Source organism: Acanthaster planci, linkage group LG01 (assembly GCF_054643075.1).
Source record: "Acanthaster planci isolate LZ-2023a linkage group LG01, COTS_SCS, whole genome shotgun sequence".
Lineage (NCBI taxonomy): Eukaryota > Metazoa > Echinodermata > Asteroidea > Valvatida > Acanthasteridae > Acanthaster > Acanthaster planci.
In genome coordinates, this window is record NC_141777.1 from 19,372,132 (window position 1) to 19,387,721 (window position 15,590).

The window sequence follows — 15,590 nt, forward strand, 5'->3', positions numbered from 1 at the left end:
CGCCCAAGAGTAACTGTGATTTGCTGCTAGTTATATGGGTGACAGTCACGGCCAACGTTTATTGGTGGCCAGACTGATGACCCATTCACTATACTGCTGTTGCATGACGATATTTTCTTTCCTACAGCATGGATCATGTTTGGACGTTGAAGGCCTGGACGTGACTCTTGTGATAAAGGCCTAGTTTCGGTTTAGATTTAAACTTGTCATAATGTGCCATACTGCAAATGAAATAGTTACCCGTCTTTGGTAGTGACCCACTGGGGTGGGAGTGGTCATTTTAAAGGCTTTGGGGAAAAGGATAAATTGATACATACAGTTTGAAGACTTCAGGAGATAGAGGTATGCTGGTGGTTGGAACAATGGCACGGACCACGACGCCTGCACTCCCATCATACATCAGTTTATGCCATTATCAATGTGATAACAACGATGACTAGAATGACGATGACAGTGACGATTACGGTGACAAGCGTGATGGTGATTGCGTTTTCAATGCCATATAACCATAGAGGGTGACGATCCAAGACCTTTCCTTGAGTGCACTAAATTCCTGTCTAGATATGCCAGAAATCTTTGCATTTCAAGCCAACGTCTGAAACGACCGACACCCCCCCCCGACAGGTTGCATTATTCATGAGAAAGCACCAAATCACAGACGGATCTAACCCTGATAACCCGTTTGCGGAGAACAAGACGATACATAATTAAAGATGGGACTCGGGTCGTTCTAATTAATTAACCAATCAACGATCCCCGTCACCGACGCGGCCGGGGACCCCTATGGAGGGAGTGATGTGACCCACCGTGATTGACAGGTCCCTGCTCACTGATGGCATTCCGTGTCGCCTTTCGTGGTGAGCACTGAAGACCACGATGATAATGATGATGTTGACGACGATGATCGCTATGATGATATTGGCCAGGACTAGGAGGGTCGGCCATTAACCAATGTCTAATTACTTGCGTGGCAAGTGATTACGCCATGATACACAATTCATCACATTTATAAGCCGTGCGGCAACACATCATCAGCAAGGAGAGGGGAAAAGTCGACTGACCGGGGCCGCGCACGCTAAGTTCACCAAAGGACCCAACAGTGTACTAGCAAGAGTGGTGGGGCTTTGATACGAACCAAATGGTGCTTGCTGTTGGACACGGTCTACAACTTGCAAGTTGTAGAAATTCGGGCACGTTGGATCATACCGTTAAGCTCATCAGTCGTTTTCATCGCTGGTTGGCCCTAAGTCAAGATATTTAGGAATTCCTTGACGGTGGTTCGTTTTCTTGAAAGAGCCCACTAACCATATTTTTTGAATAGGAAATTACTTCCACTACTTTGAAGAGAAAAATCTCCGTGGAGTTCTGGAATGACGGGTGAGACAATAACCATCCGGCACGGGGACTTGCACGGGCACATTTCGGCACCCAGACCCCTCGTGGTGGCGTCGTCGGTGGCCTCTAACATGGCTTCCTCGCCGACCCAGCGCTCCCCGTTCGCCATCCACGAGCTACTGGGGCTGGGCCGGTCCGGTGCGCCCGCGGCCACGGACCCCACCACCGTGTGCGACCCGGCGACGGCGGCGGGCCACGACACTCTCCGGGCCGCCCACATCATGCGGACCCACCATCTGCACGCCATGGCTGCACTGCCCGGGTTCCATCCGGCCTCCCTGTACTTCGCCAAGCCCCCGATGTTCGAGCCAGCGACTCTGGCACTGGCTATGCACAACCAGTTGGTGACTGCAGCAAACATGCCTCCACCACCATCTCTTTCGCCCCCCTCACGCAGTGATGAGCGACACCAGATGACAGGTAAGGAAAAAATTGCGCCAAAATTGAAGGTACACTTACAGACAGAATGCCTCAAGATGATGTATGTATCATAGGCCTGTACATATCATACCTACAATGAGAGAATTGACAAAATGTTGGCGTTAATTTAAAAGGGTTGTTGATCTTGAATTCGGAAGTAAACAATTATTCCTTGTCGACGAAGTTGTGACTTACCATGCGATAAAGTTATACTGAACAGAACCACGTGCACAAGTACTTAAGTGTCCGAAGGTAACGGTGTCAAAGTCTGTGATTTCTCCAAGACATAAATGATGCCAATGAATAATGCATTAATGAAAATTTTCCGGTGAAGCTGCATATACGGGTACTGTTGCACCAATCGTAAAGTGTAGCGCTATTCGACGTCCTGGACTTCCGCAAGCAAATCAAATTTCAGCTCTCGTGAAATACAAAATTCTGGGGAAAATTTCACAGGTCCTATCAAATGTTGGGACACTTGAGGTGAAATGTAACTTGTCCTAAAAGTATGAGCAAAAATGAATGCCACTACAAGGCAAACCCAACCGGCAAATTTCTGAGAAATGAACTGTAGGAAGTTCGACTTCTCTTAATATTTTCCACTCACGGTGCTGGAAACTTGTAGATAAGCCATGCGGTGGATCGACGTTACTCCGACCTCTTCACATCATTGGTATAAACAAAGTAACCATTATTGCTTCAAAATAAAGAATCGTGAAGGAAACCAATCTAATCAATCGACGGAAATATTCTTCTTCAACTTCTCAAAACATACAAGAAAACAAAGTCACGTAACAAAATTCGGCGCAGTTTTTGAATGTTTGGGCAAATGGTGTTTCATTCCTCAACGTTCCTTCGTGGCATAATTATTCGTAATCTGCTGGTGGTGCTCTGGATCTTGTTGTAATTTTCTTGTTTCCCAGAAATCATTTATTATTGAAGCGTGTTATATTTTACATACCAAAGAGATTCTTGTATTTGTCATGTTTGTAAGAAACATAACTGCATTCCTTGTTGGAGATGAAACTCTCAAAGAGATGAAGGTGTTTTTGAGAGCTTTTGTTAGTGTCGTTAAGCTCCGTGGTGATTCTACAGTGACTTTATCGTTTACCTTCGCCGTACACAGTTTTTTTATCCTTTGTGCAATAATTATTTATCAAAATTTTGCTTACTAACCCTACCCTCAAGGAGTCTGACAGAGTGTTATTTTCACTCCTGAGTGTCTTTTTTTTTGCGAGAGCTGTGTCATCAACAAATGGAACTTGATTGAAGTGGACACGTCAGTCACCTCACGAATGGAGCAACGGACAGTGCGACGCAATGCGCCCCACACTGCGCGCCTTTGTGTCCCACGGAAAGGCCCACCCGCCTCCACACCCCCGTTACATCCGCCGATATCCCCTATCAACATTTCCGATTCCTTGTCTGGTTCTTTTATTGCGGTGACACCGGGTGTCGTGTCCCAGCTTGGAAGAAGAGGCAGAAGAAAGGGGAAAAAAATCCCGTGTACAATTGGGGGACATGTTTCTATCAATCTTCAATTGGGTGCTAATTTACAGTAGCCTTACCGCGCCGTGTACCCCCCGAAGAGCGGCCGACAATAACCGTACAGTGATTCGTCCGGAGATCTCGCTGCGTCAACAGGAACTTGGATGTAAGAATCATTCAAAGTTCTCCTTTGGAGGAAAATACAACTCTCACTCAGACAATATCGCCCATTGTTACCCTCCTTGTTGACATCGCTGCATGTTTTTCAGGGTTTTTTTTGGGGGGGGCGTCGATTTTGCGTGAATAGGTATGCAGATAAACGGGGCCAAAATGTTTAATTAAAGTGCGCAAGTCATCGTCCGCCTGTCCCAGGGCCCCATGAGCGCCACATCCCCCACGTGGACGAGTGAATGAACAATAGGTTAGTTTTCAATCAGTAAATTGGACACGCGATTTGCCAGTCACCCTCACAACGCTCGTGAGGTTCTGATCGAGGCAATAAGTACGATCTCCGCCGCACATTCCCTCCAACAGATGGTTTGTATTTGCTCAAAAAAAGTTTTTAATCAGGGGAAAGGATGACGGTATATACGGGAGGCGCCCATCGCTCCCAAACCTCGATTCAAAAAGATCCATGCAACTATGAAATTGGACACATTTGAAACATTGAGAAAAGTCCAAGAGCCTTTTCCGCTTTCGTAAGTAGGCCTATATTCTGTATCTTAAATAGTTCTGATCATTTTTCTTTTCGTTCACATTGAAGCAAAAATATGAAAGTCGAAACCGAGCATTTGGAGAATTTTTTTCTATTGGCATGAGAAGCCTAGCTCCACGCCTTTATTTCATGCTAAGATTTCCTGTCTTAAAAAGACTGAACACAACATCTAACAATCCTAATACATCTGAAATCGAAGACATCATTAAGCCACCATTAGCATATCAAACACACTCGTGTACTTTAAACTATAAATTGATACAAATCTCAAATCCAGGGATGTCGGGCCTGTGTCACGGCATTGTTCATTTGAGGATTTTCCTGATCTTGCGCCAAAGAGGTAGTTACCGATTTGAAAATTTGTGTGCAGACTGGCGTGCCTATTGCTCTGAGAAACTGCTTGACGCTCAATACCGCACAAAAAGTTCTTTAGCCTATACAAGGATAACTGATTCAAATGACCACATATAGGTTTTGACATTACCTGATAATTTGTTGGGTTTTTTGGCTTTGTTTATAAATCCTGGACATCTAAGACTTACGTATTAGTAAATCTTCATGTACCTGCACTTACACATCACAACGAAAAACTGTACACGTCTTTGATGACTAGAAATGGCATTAGTGTGCTACAACAATTTATTGCGTGTGAAAATGTGGGATTGAAAATACACGTACTGGGAGGCCTAAACTCAAGTTTTTTTTTGGCTTGGATATCTCAGGGGGCGGGGAAATGGGGGTGTTGGTTGGTTGAGGAGGGCACTTGTTATAATGGACCACGAGCCCTCAGGTGCGACGCTGCAGCTAATTGCGAGCAAACACGACTGTGTGAGATTTGACACTTTGGGGTGTCAGTAAAACGGCTAATCCTGTTTGCCCGTGTGCACGGCCACGCATACAGATCACGCCAACAGTGCAAGATGCTAGTAATAACACAACCTATAAGGCCAAGGCGATAGACAGTTAAATGATGGCAAAACCATGATATAACGGTTGAGTTCCTTTTATTAGCGGGGGTATAGGACAAAGTATGCAACTGGCCAAATGAATATTCATTCGGGGGATGATTACACATTACATTACATTACATATCCATTATTTCAGGATTTAAATGAAGTTCATAATTGAAATGTCGTCAACGAGCGTGAAATATTGTGTAAGAGAAACATGAAACATTTGTTTTTGTTTGCCTCTTTTGGTTTTGGCTCTGTGGTTTGGTGATTTTTTTCTTCGAGCAAAAGGACATTACAAACCATCGAATAAAGCTATTTCACCGATTGGCCCAGCTGTCCAAACACCTTTTGATAATGAGCAGCAAAACTAAAAGTCATTTACTGCAAGGTGAGGTATACTTAGGTTGTTTGAGTGCAAACGCTTTCCACCAAAGTGTGAATGGATTTAGAAGTACAAGTTTGGCGCGATGAATGCGATGGTAGCCGCCCGGGTAAAAACAAATGAGCAAAGTAACTGTGCTAATTAACACGAGACGACACACGCAACCGCTCTAGGTTCGCTGTCGGCGACTCAAGAGAAAAGATCAGTCTAGCCCCAATCAGCAGTGATTAGTCTTGAAGTCCATTTGCCTAATCGAAATAATGTTTGCCAAGCATACAATCAAGACCTGTTCTTCTTCTTTTTCTTTACGATTTTCTATTGACGCTCTGAAAGATTATGTTGTTCTTGCTTGTTGAATTTTGATAAATCTTGCAAATGCATTGCCGTCGGTATTTCGCACATGGGTGACGTATGACCGATCGCAGTCTGGTGCTTGCTTGTAATTTGAGCCCAGAAATTGGCCGTTTCGTATTTTCTGTCGCAATTATCTTTAAGCGGGTTTTATAAAAAATAGAACTACATTAATAGCTCTGTGATCGTGCAGACTACAATGTGACATATGAAGTCGGAGAAACAGAATGTGGGCGCTATTGAGGTGGTTTGATTTTGCGCTATAAATTTAGCACAAAAAGGGCATATATCGGAATGCATGACTAACAATGGTCAAGGAAAGACAGGATTCACGTTCTGTATACGAGATTTTTCACCATTTCCCTTCACAACCGTCATCACGGCGCTGTCCACATTGACAAGACTTGGGTACAAATTGATTCGGGCTGTAGGTGGTGATGTTGATCGCAATGGGTGCATACCACGTTGTGAAACAATAGAGCACAGAAACAAACGTGCAATCCCTATTGTTTGTTTTGTTTTCTTTTCTTTTGTTTGTGCTTAGCCATTATGAGCATGTAAGGCCTCAGCGGGAGTCCATCTGCTTTATTTCATTTCACGGTGCTGCCAGTTTATTCAATTTTTTTTTCAAATCCAACCCTTACTCACTTTCAAACTAATTTCCCGTAAAAATGTGAACAAGTATCCAAAGACCAGACTTAAGCAGGAAATTTTGATGGCTGACAATTCCTCTTCCCTCACTGTTGATTTTCATACTTCAAAGTTATCCAAAGTTAAAAAACAGGTCTTCTGAAAGCTCTGGTACATAATTACGGGCAATGAAAGTTGTGGAATTCACATTTTCCAGAAAATATGCTATAACTCTTCAGCAGTGTAATAACAAACAACGAATCGGTGGCTGACTTCAGATGCTGCGCAAGGTTGGCCGATCACAGGTGATTAATTTTCTGTAATGAGTCGGGCTAATGCCCTGAGACACCCTAGCTTTTCTGTAGCGCAGCCAGCTCCATACAGAATGAGTGGCAAAATGCAACAAACTGAAGAACAGAAGAGAGAGAAAAAAAAGATCGGCCAAAATGGATTATCATTTCAAAACTGCATGGGATGTTGAAACAGCTCCTAACTGCAAAATCGGGATGATAACAACATTAAATAGAACAAAATTGTATTACACAGTTATTCCTCAGATCAATGATTATCTGTCTATATAGTGGCGCCATTATGGTCTGCCGGATGAAGCTGAAAACTGCTGGTAACAAGAGGCTAATGAGACGACTTTGTCAAAACAGAACGCGATAATGGGGAGCTATCCGTGTTGTCAGTGTTCAGTCTTCTTGTTATGGGTGTTATCATTAATATTCCAGTGCCAAACAGTCACCTTTGCGTGAGATTATTGTATATTATTTAATACGCGTCTTGGATATCTGTAGGGGACAACTCTATGAAACAGAAGCAAATCAGCAAGATGGCATGAGCATGTAGTCAACAAACGGATGGAAATACGGTACTTAACGTCAGGGTAAATTATTGTGCTCTAACCAACAATTTACCATTTAGTTAAGAAAGCTACTTGGCTAGCTACACAGCAATTGACAGCAACTGACCAGTGATTTTAACTGATTTTAACTAGACCAAATCTGGGCAAAATACTGGTCAAAAAAGTTTTAGAGTTTATACTCTGAGGTCATATCGAATAGCTTATAATAAAGAAGCAAGTAGATCGAGGTGTATGCTATAATATATATTATTATTAACCCTAACAGTCCTCAGTCCTCCAACAGATGAAGGACTGAGGACTGTTAGGGTTAACCTCCCGGTTTTCTTTCTTTTACCAGTATACGAAGACCGGCGATCTATTTATGGTGATGCCAATTTAGTGTCATTAGAATGATGACTGATTCACTCGTTTGGACTACACAGACTGAAGCGGGACGAGGACCATTTTCTGTATTTTGGTCTGTTTCGCTCACTGTGCAATCGAGATAAACCCAAATGTAGGTGATGTCACGCAGACTGTACATTGTTTGGTTGAAATCGTTTTGCCAATTTGAAAGATGTTATTGGATTGGTAACGAAAGACCTCCCGCTTCAAAATGCTTACCGTTTACCTTGAGAGTAAATTTTGATACTTGCATGGACAAAATTAATGTAGATTACGGCATGCTCTTTGAGATGTCTAGATTTCACAGTGAAAAAACAACAGCTCGAAAATTTCAGTGACGTTCAATTTTTGCTTGACTGAGAATTGTCACGAAGTTAATTCAGATAAATGTAAGTTATAACGGCGAGGTTCATGCGTTGTATGATCCTTACTCGCCTGGGGTCAGGTCATGCTTAAGACGCTGGGTGTGTCAATCAGCCAAATCATGCCACTTTTACCCGTCCTTCCGTTGCTGTTGCCCTGCCGCAATGGCACGAAACCCCCCAAACTTCAACAGGGCAACTGATACACACGCCGCAGTCAACTTCGCCGGCGACGAAACTCAATAGCATCGCTCGGCGAGCAAGGAGGTTAAAATCATTCACCTACGGGGGGCGGATGTATATGCAGCAGAGAGAAAAAAAAAGTGAGTCATGTTTGCGTTTTTATGAGCAGTCTTTTCAACATTCTCTCGGGCCTTATGGGCCGTGTCGTCTGCGGGAGTGTTTCGGGGGGGGGGAACGGGTCACGGGAGCGCGAGTCAATCTATCCCGTTCACAGCTTCGGGCGGGAAGGGAGTTGTTGCGTGTGATTACCTTATTAAGTTATGGTCCACGCAAAAACTACAAGGGAAATCCGCGCCTTAATATGAGCAGATATCGATTCCAAGATGGAGGCAGTTAGAGGTGGCTGGTGGACGGAGGCACCACCGGGTTATCTCAGGCGTGAACGTAAAGGAAGGAGAACTCTGTGGAGAATTGGGCTTTTGCGCATGTACCAGAGTGACTTCCGAGTGCACTATGGTGCCCTTCGTTGTCAGTAATTTCCCCGCGTACACACTGGCCGGCGAAATCCCTGTCCTAACATGGATTAGAATCGCGACTTGCGTGCTGGCACACGATCGGATTTGGAATTAATTTCGCGCCGATTGGTTCGCCAGTTATTCAGGAGCCTTTCACGCCGTGTTAATTCAATAACGCGGCGGATCGAAGCGAATCAAATTACGCTTACATGTTTCAATTCCGTAAAGTGTCTTGCCTGGGAGCGCGCGGCGGGCAAACCACGGGCCGCGGCGGGGGCCCGAGCATCGTGGCCGGCGCATCATCAGCACCGGCGGTGCACACAACACCAGGCGCAAGGCAACCTAGCTCCCTTCGCCGGAGTCAAGTGGCCATAATGCGAGATTGGCCGCCTGCCTCCTATACGCTGTGAAGTGAGCATGCATTAGGCAGTATCTGTTGATTAGGTTCCGCCATTACTGTCCACGGGTAGATGACGATTAATTAACAGCACGGCTTGATACTACGCCTACAGTTATCTGATCGATCGCCTCTGTACAAGTGTTGGCGCTCGCCGGGGAGGTACGTTTCCACTCATGTACATGTACATGTATCCTACATGTTTATAAACCCCTTTTTTCCGGAACAATAACTGATTAGAGGCGGCTCACCCTTTTCCCCCGCTGGCTTATCAAGGAAGATTGGTCACAGAGCCGGAGTGGGTGTGAACCATTGATCCATGTAATACTAATCAAGTTAGTGCTCTTAATGAGAGTTGTAGTTGGGTTGTGTGTGACGCGACAAGGTTTGTCCAAGTAATCCCACTGTTCCCAGTTTTCGAGCAGTACACACCCGGCAATCTCCTTCAACGTGTTGACTCGATTAATCGTCCAAGTGTCCCCAATCCAAAGGGCCCAGACACCCGATCAGGAGGGCCACTTTCACTTACCAATTATTACACATCCTTGCCCGCCCACAAAATCAAATTTTCCCAGCCGGCGGTAATATTGAGATTAGTTTAATTATGACTCTGTTTGGAGGAGGGGGGGCCAGCCGGAGAAACTCGCGCGGAACTCGCGGGATGTGTGCGAGCGCGCCAAAAATTCAATTACGTTGATTGCGCGCAGATCCCGTTAGACAATTTCCGTGGAGCCAGCGCGCGCGAGAAAACCCCGGTAAATTCAATTTCACAGGTCAACTTGCTAGAACTAAAAAGGCTAGTTTACTGGCCGTTTCTTACACCGTTCTTGCTTGTGAACAAGGTTATTGATTTCCTAACTTGATCGAATTAGCCAAGCCCGCAGATGTTTGTTTTCGCGCGCGCGGGAAACCATATCCAACGCTTGTTGTACCACCCTGTCTTCCTCTTTCTCATTCTCTCTCCGTATTTTTTTTTAAACTGGCGAGATCTTATTTTTTCACTGGAGCGTAGGGACACTAAGTGATGGGGTTGGTGTGATCGACACATCTTAATCAGGAGCATAACAACATCACACATGGGATTAGCCTGTTACAGGGCCCAGGGCAAGGAACGTGAGACTTCTATTAGCCAAGTGTACTATATCATTGGTCCGAGAGTGGTTATTGGTCTCAAAGCCCAGCGATGGAATATCCTTGTCAAAGTTCTTAAAAGGCTCCCTCTTAAATTAGGCACATGTGCCAAGATGTGGGTGCATTACATATTACGCTTCACTGAGATTGCACTTGTTTTGCTGCGTGTATCCAAGTGTCAGCTCTTAGCAGATAACAATAATATCTATGATTATGTGCAAAAAATTCAACCATTCAGAGAGCCTTTGGTAGAAAATGAGACGGGTGTGCTGATTGGACAATCTCGTCAACAAAAATCGGTGTGGCTTAGTTAGGATATTGATGCATTATCAGATATACACTTATCACCATGTCTGCAACCATAATCAAACGCCTGTTTTGCAGACTAACAACATACTGACGTCAACTGGGGAAAAAGCTAATTCGTTTGTTGGACAAAAATGCGCCTACTCGTTAATATGGCAAAGATCACAAAAGACGTTGACTGACCCTCTCCCCGTGACTTGGCTGTTCAAGCCAAACTTCTGACCAATCAGGATGCTTGTAAGATAACGGGCGTCGTAATGAGCAGTTGGGCACGATAGGTATTGGATGTTGTCTCGTCCGTCACGTCAGGGTTTCAATAATGGAACTGCAGGTGGCCTTTGTGTTTTGGGCCTTTTGTCGTTTGCAATTAGAGATGTTTAATGCATTTCCCTTCTAAAGCACTGCGTAGAAGTAGACGCCAAGTGGTCCGTCTCTGAAACAAAAAGAACCAAAAAATGCCTTCCTCGGCCATTTGGGGAAGAGTAACGGGTGGTGAATAGCCTGAGTGCTCGGGTCGACGTTATCAAGTTAGCAGTTTTGCGAGAATTTAAGGGGAACAAATTACACATTATCGAGTGGGACATTTTAGGGAAACAGCCATTCTTTGCATTATTGTAACGAGCAATTAGAGACCTGTGACCGTCACGGGGGAAAAGGGAACCTTGGTAAAGATCTGGCAAGGTCGACCGCTTTTGTGGGGAAATAAACGGCTGAAAGAGGCGGCGGGGAGAGCAGTGTCGGAACTATGAAATAATGCAGGCTTCCTCGCTGAATCGCTCTAGACGTGAAAGCAAAAATGAAATCAGCGGTCCTTGAGGATTTTTTTCCACGGAGATGGCCAGAATGGGAGAAAATAAATATAAAGCATGTGGTCTGGAAGTCGAGGTCCACGCTAAGACACGGGAAGACATGATTGAAACATGTCTCGAGACCGGGTGACAAAGAGGTTTACTCTTGGGCGAGAAATGTGCTAATAAAAGCCCAGTTGAGGACGAAGGTCGAACCCATTACAAGGCCAAGCGCCCCCCCCCTTCCGAACGGTCTAGGGAGATGCATCGCGGTTGCGCATGCTAACCTCTCGCTGAAAACGAGCAAGTGTTGAGGGCTGAGGCTCGGTGAGTTGCGGTTAACTACACACAGTGCAAATGTCTTCACGGGTCGATGGGACGGAATTGATATGCTGGAGAAAAAAAATTCATTCCCGCGTATGTGCATAACCGTATCGCTTCTGCTTGGGTTAGCCCGAAGCAGAAACGCCGACGAGGGTACACCCGTGTTGTATAGTCGCGCCTCGTTACGTGCTTCGTGGATCAACCACCACGCTGATATGTTAGCCGCTCGACTGGTCAGGTTTGCTTCCCCCAAAAAATGATTGACGAGACCAATAGATTTGATTGCCATTCACTTGTTAATATTTGCGGAAAAGATTGAAGAGAAGTAAAAGATATGTCATGACATAAATAACCGCAATCAAGTCATGCCTTGAGCTGTAATTAAAATCCCTTTTATAGATGGAGATTTCTTCCTTCGGTAATTTCAAAAGGTTTCTGCTTGATCTCTGAACACTATCTTGGAAGTTTTACCCCTCTGTTAATTTCTAAACACGCAGAAGCAGGCCTGTCTTCCTGGTGTGTCGCAGAAAGCGCCCGAGTCTTTTGTAGTGATTGAGAGTGTAGGTTTTAAAAAGGACTGGTGCTAACAGATTAGACAATGTTCCCCAGTTCGACTAACCCCCGTCTACGCAGCTTTGAATTGTTTCATCCATCGCCTATGACCGTGGCCTAGTTTGATTAAGGACCACTACCTGTATGGTTGGTTCGTTATGCACCTAGCGCGTGTGCAGTGAAGTTGAAGTCCGAACAACCCTAGTCAACCGTTGTCAGCTCTCTAGGAAAAGGGGAGAAAAGGTGGCTGCAGGAAGGGCAAAATAGCAAAAAAAGAAAGTGAAAATGGTCGTTGATTAGTGACATACTGTTTTCCTCGGCATTTTTCTTTTAACTGGTCCTTCCTGCACTGTGCTATTTAAAACGGTTTACGGCAACCAACGATGCGACCAACCTCGATGGGCTGGTTGCGAATAGTTGACTGGACTAGTCCCACCGTCGTCGACAAGCAATAAGAGTTAGCCGAACTATGGTCAACCATGGTCCTTGATCGAACTTGCCGGACACCGGTCAACATTGCCAGTGGCGAGTTTTGCCAGCGTCGTAGTTCGTTTGGGAATGTTCTTCTGTAAGTTTAATTGGGTAAGAATTACACGCGGTGATGTATAATACGCAAATCCCCAAAACAATTAACCAAAGAGAAACAACCGAATCAAACCGCACCGTAAGTGGCCTACCTGGTATAAGTTTTGGGTATAGGTTGCCCTGGTTACGAATTGGTTGTCTCCCGCAGCTCGTTAAAACACTGTGCATCTGTTCGTGAAGCTTGATCGTTGACTGGCGGGCCCTGAATCAGCAATGATAAGTCAGTAAGCTGCAAAATTCTGCGGCAAAGTTTGAGAGAGTTCTGCTGATGCTGTAACATCGCTGAAATTTGTACTTCGGTGGACCTAATCGCAACTGGATTACGATATTATATAAAGTTTACATTTTATATTAATTTTCAAAGGCAGCACCAAAGATTCGATTAAAGTTGACCTTTGATAGCAGAATATACCCCAAAAGTAAAACTTTCAGAGACGACGACTTGCCCTTATAAATGGGCCAGGCACACTTTTCGATTTTGTTGCCAAATTGTTTTGAGGATGTTTGGAATCTCATAAACTGCAGATGGTGTAATCATGCTACGAATGCAACATTGTGGTCAAATTAGCCCATTTTGTGGCTAGCTTCCTACCAGTTACCTTGGCTATTTCCTGCCTTCAAAGTAAAACACTGCGGACAGTCCCTGTCCTTCCAGTAAGTTGCAGACGACTTCCAAAATATGAATAATAAAGACTCTCTCCCTTATGTGTTCGGATCATCATTGACCGTTATGTTTGCCGCCACCAAGTGTCTCCAAAATCTCACATGACCCTTGTATAAGGCAGTCGCCACGACTTATAGTCAAAACATATAGCACGAAATCTTACCCAGAAGCAATAAGAAAGAGGGCAGCGGAACATTTTGATAATCAGATTAACAAAGTCAGGCGTTTTTCCACATTTTCAACCGTTTAATACGCGCGATTCACAATAGTGCGTCTGTTTAGAGTTAGGTCTGGGCCTTCTCTTCATTGGATATACGCGGAGGCGGGCAGAGAATAGACCTGGCCGTAGCTCTACAAGCCCGTTTCGAACACAGCCTTTCAAAAAAGAAAGGTTACCTGGGAACAAAACACACAAAGGGCAGCGCTCATTGGGCAGAACCTTGCACGCGCGTCCAAATGACCTTGGACGCGATTCATTTTGGGCATGCGTTGTTGGAATACCGAACTGGCTCATTATGGAAAGACGCCTTTTATCGAAAAATGACCAGAAAAAAATATCAGGATCAGAATTTTTCTAATGCAACGCACCGAGGGAAACATCCTACATTTTCGTAAACATGAGGGATTTCTCTAGTTCTTATTACATTAAGGCGGCTATACGTCACCCACAACTTTTCCAAACTGTCAGGTTGGGAACTTGAGACACGGGAAAACAAAAATCAGGAAGTCTTCACTTTCACCAAATAACTCTAAATGACTCAATGAGGGGAGTGTTTGAGGGACCTTGCTCTAGATAGCATCCCTTACTCGATGTGAAAAAGATAGCAGGTTGACTAATTCATTTGAAGTAATTTTCGAATGTTGCGCGTTTTCTGGCAATTGCTTTATTGAATCGGCGGCTCCCTGCACCAGTTGACGTGCCCTGTTTTGAACAACCCGAGCGCGAGGCCAGAAACGCATTGTCCAAAGCGTGTTACTTAGATAATGATAACAAAACACATGGTAGCATTTACCGTGGCGTAACCCCCTTTTCTGCTGGTCTGAATGGCTTAACTTGATAACACGGGGAGGAAATTCTCCGGAAATAGGTCTGCCGCCCCAAATTCTCCTCCGCGGGCCCATTCTCGGCACGGCCGTGTTCAGGGTCGAGCTCACGGCACCTTTCTTCATCTTAAAAGCTGCTCTCTTCATGAAGCCAAAGTGAATTGGAATAATTGCATTCTATCTGTTTTTCTTTTACTTCCATTATGAAAAGATGTTTGCCCTTGTTGCCAATTCTTCTCATGACAAATATGCAGTACCACACTCGAGAGGACTTACAAGTGTGGGTACATTCTATAACTACAAAATGTAGCATCGCTGTCAGAAGAAATGGCTAAAGGGGTAGGGTATATAAGTTTGCGTCCCCCTCCTGGGATTTATGACCAGTGGCGTATCGAAATTCCGAGTCGGAGAAGGGGCAAAATGTTGGAGTGTTTCGAAAACGATCGTTTCTTGATAAAAAGACCCCTCCCCCGAGGAAAGATTCAAGCCTACCGTGTATAATAGAGTTTGCGCTAATAAGAAAAAAGGGCAACATGTCCCCAGGGGCAAAGTTGCTTTCCTCTTTCCCAGTTGGATAGGCCTCCGCCTGCGAACCCTTGAGCTCTCCCCCACACTGAATTAATGGCAGATAAAAAGAAATTTGTATTGTTTGATACCATAAATGTATTGGAGCATGACTGTGATACACTGCTGCTCATTTGCTCGTTTCGCTGCTCCTTTATGAGCAAATGAGCAGCAACGTGAGTAGCAAAATGAGCATATGAGCAGCAAAATGAGCACAATCCTACGCAATGCATCCGGTCATTAGCCACTCGCGTCATCACGTTCCTTCTAGATTCCCACCTACCCCTAACAATCCCCATAACACGGGAATAAGAAGTGGGCGCGGTTCAACGTGTATTGCCTTGCAACAAGGCTGTAATCACTTCCCGCGTTACGTCTTAACCCACACGTTCTTTTGCGAAAACAATGATTGTCTTCAACCAAAGCACTTTTTCAAATAGGGCACGTCTTGGCATCAAATCTGTTGGGCCCTGATTTGTTGTGTCTTCATCATTGGGCCGATTTATGAATCGGTTCATTCATGCAAAGGTGAATCAACGCTGATGTCACGATACGTTTACAGCGAAATTCACTCGACTTGAAATGTGTT

At 44.7% G+C, this 15,590-nt stretch overlaps 1 protein-coding gene across 2 annotated transcripts in view; it reads left to right on the top strand.

The window, feature by feature from the left end:
• The first annotated feature begins 860 nt into the window (after positions 1 to 860).
• The window catches only part of LOC110988364 (uncharacterized), a 28,887-nt gene continuing 14,157 nt past the window's right edge, over positions 861 to 15,590 (top strand). For both annotated transcript variants that reach the window (XM_087147354.1, XM_022251784.2), the window contains exon 1: positions 861 to 1,815. In XM_087147354.1, the coding sequence (XP_087003480.1) occupies positions 1,371 to 1,815 (445 nt within the window). In that variant the 5' untranslated portion in view covers positions 861 to 1,370. The remainder of the gene's footprint in view (positions 1,816 to 15,590) is intronic.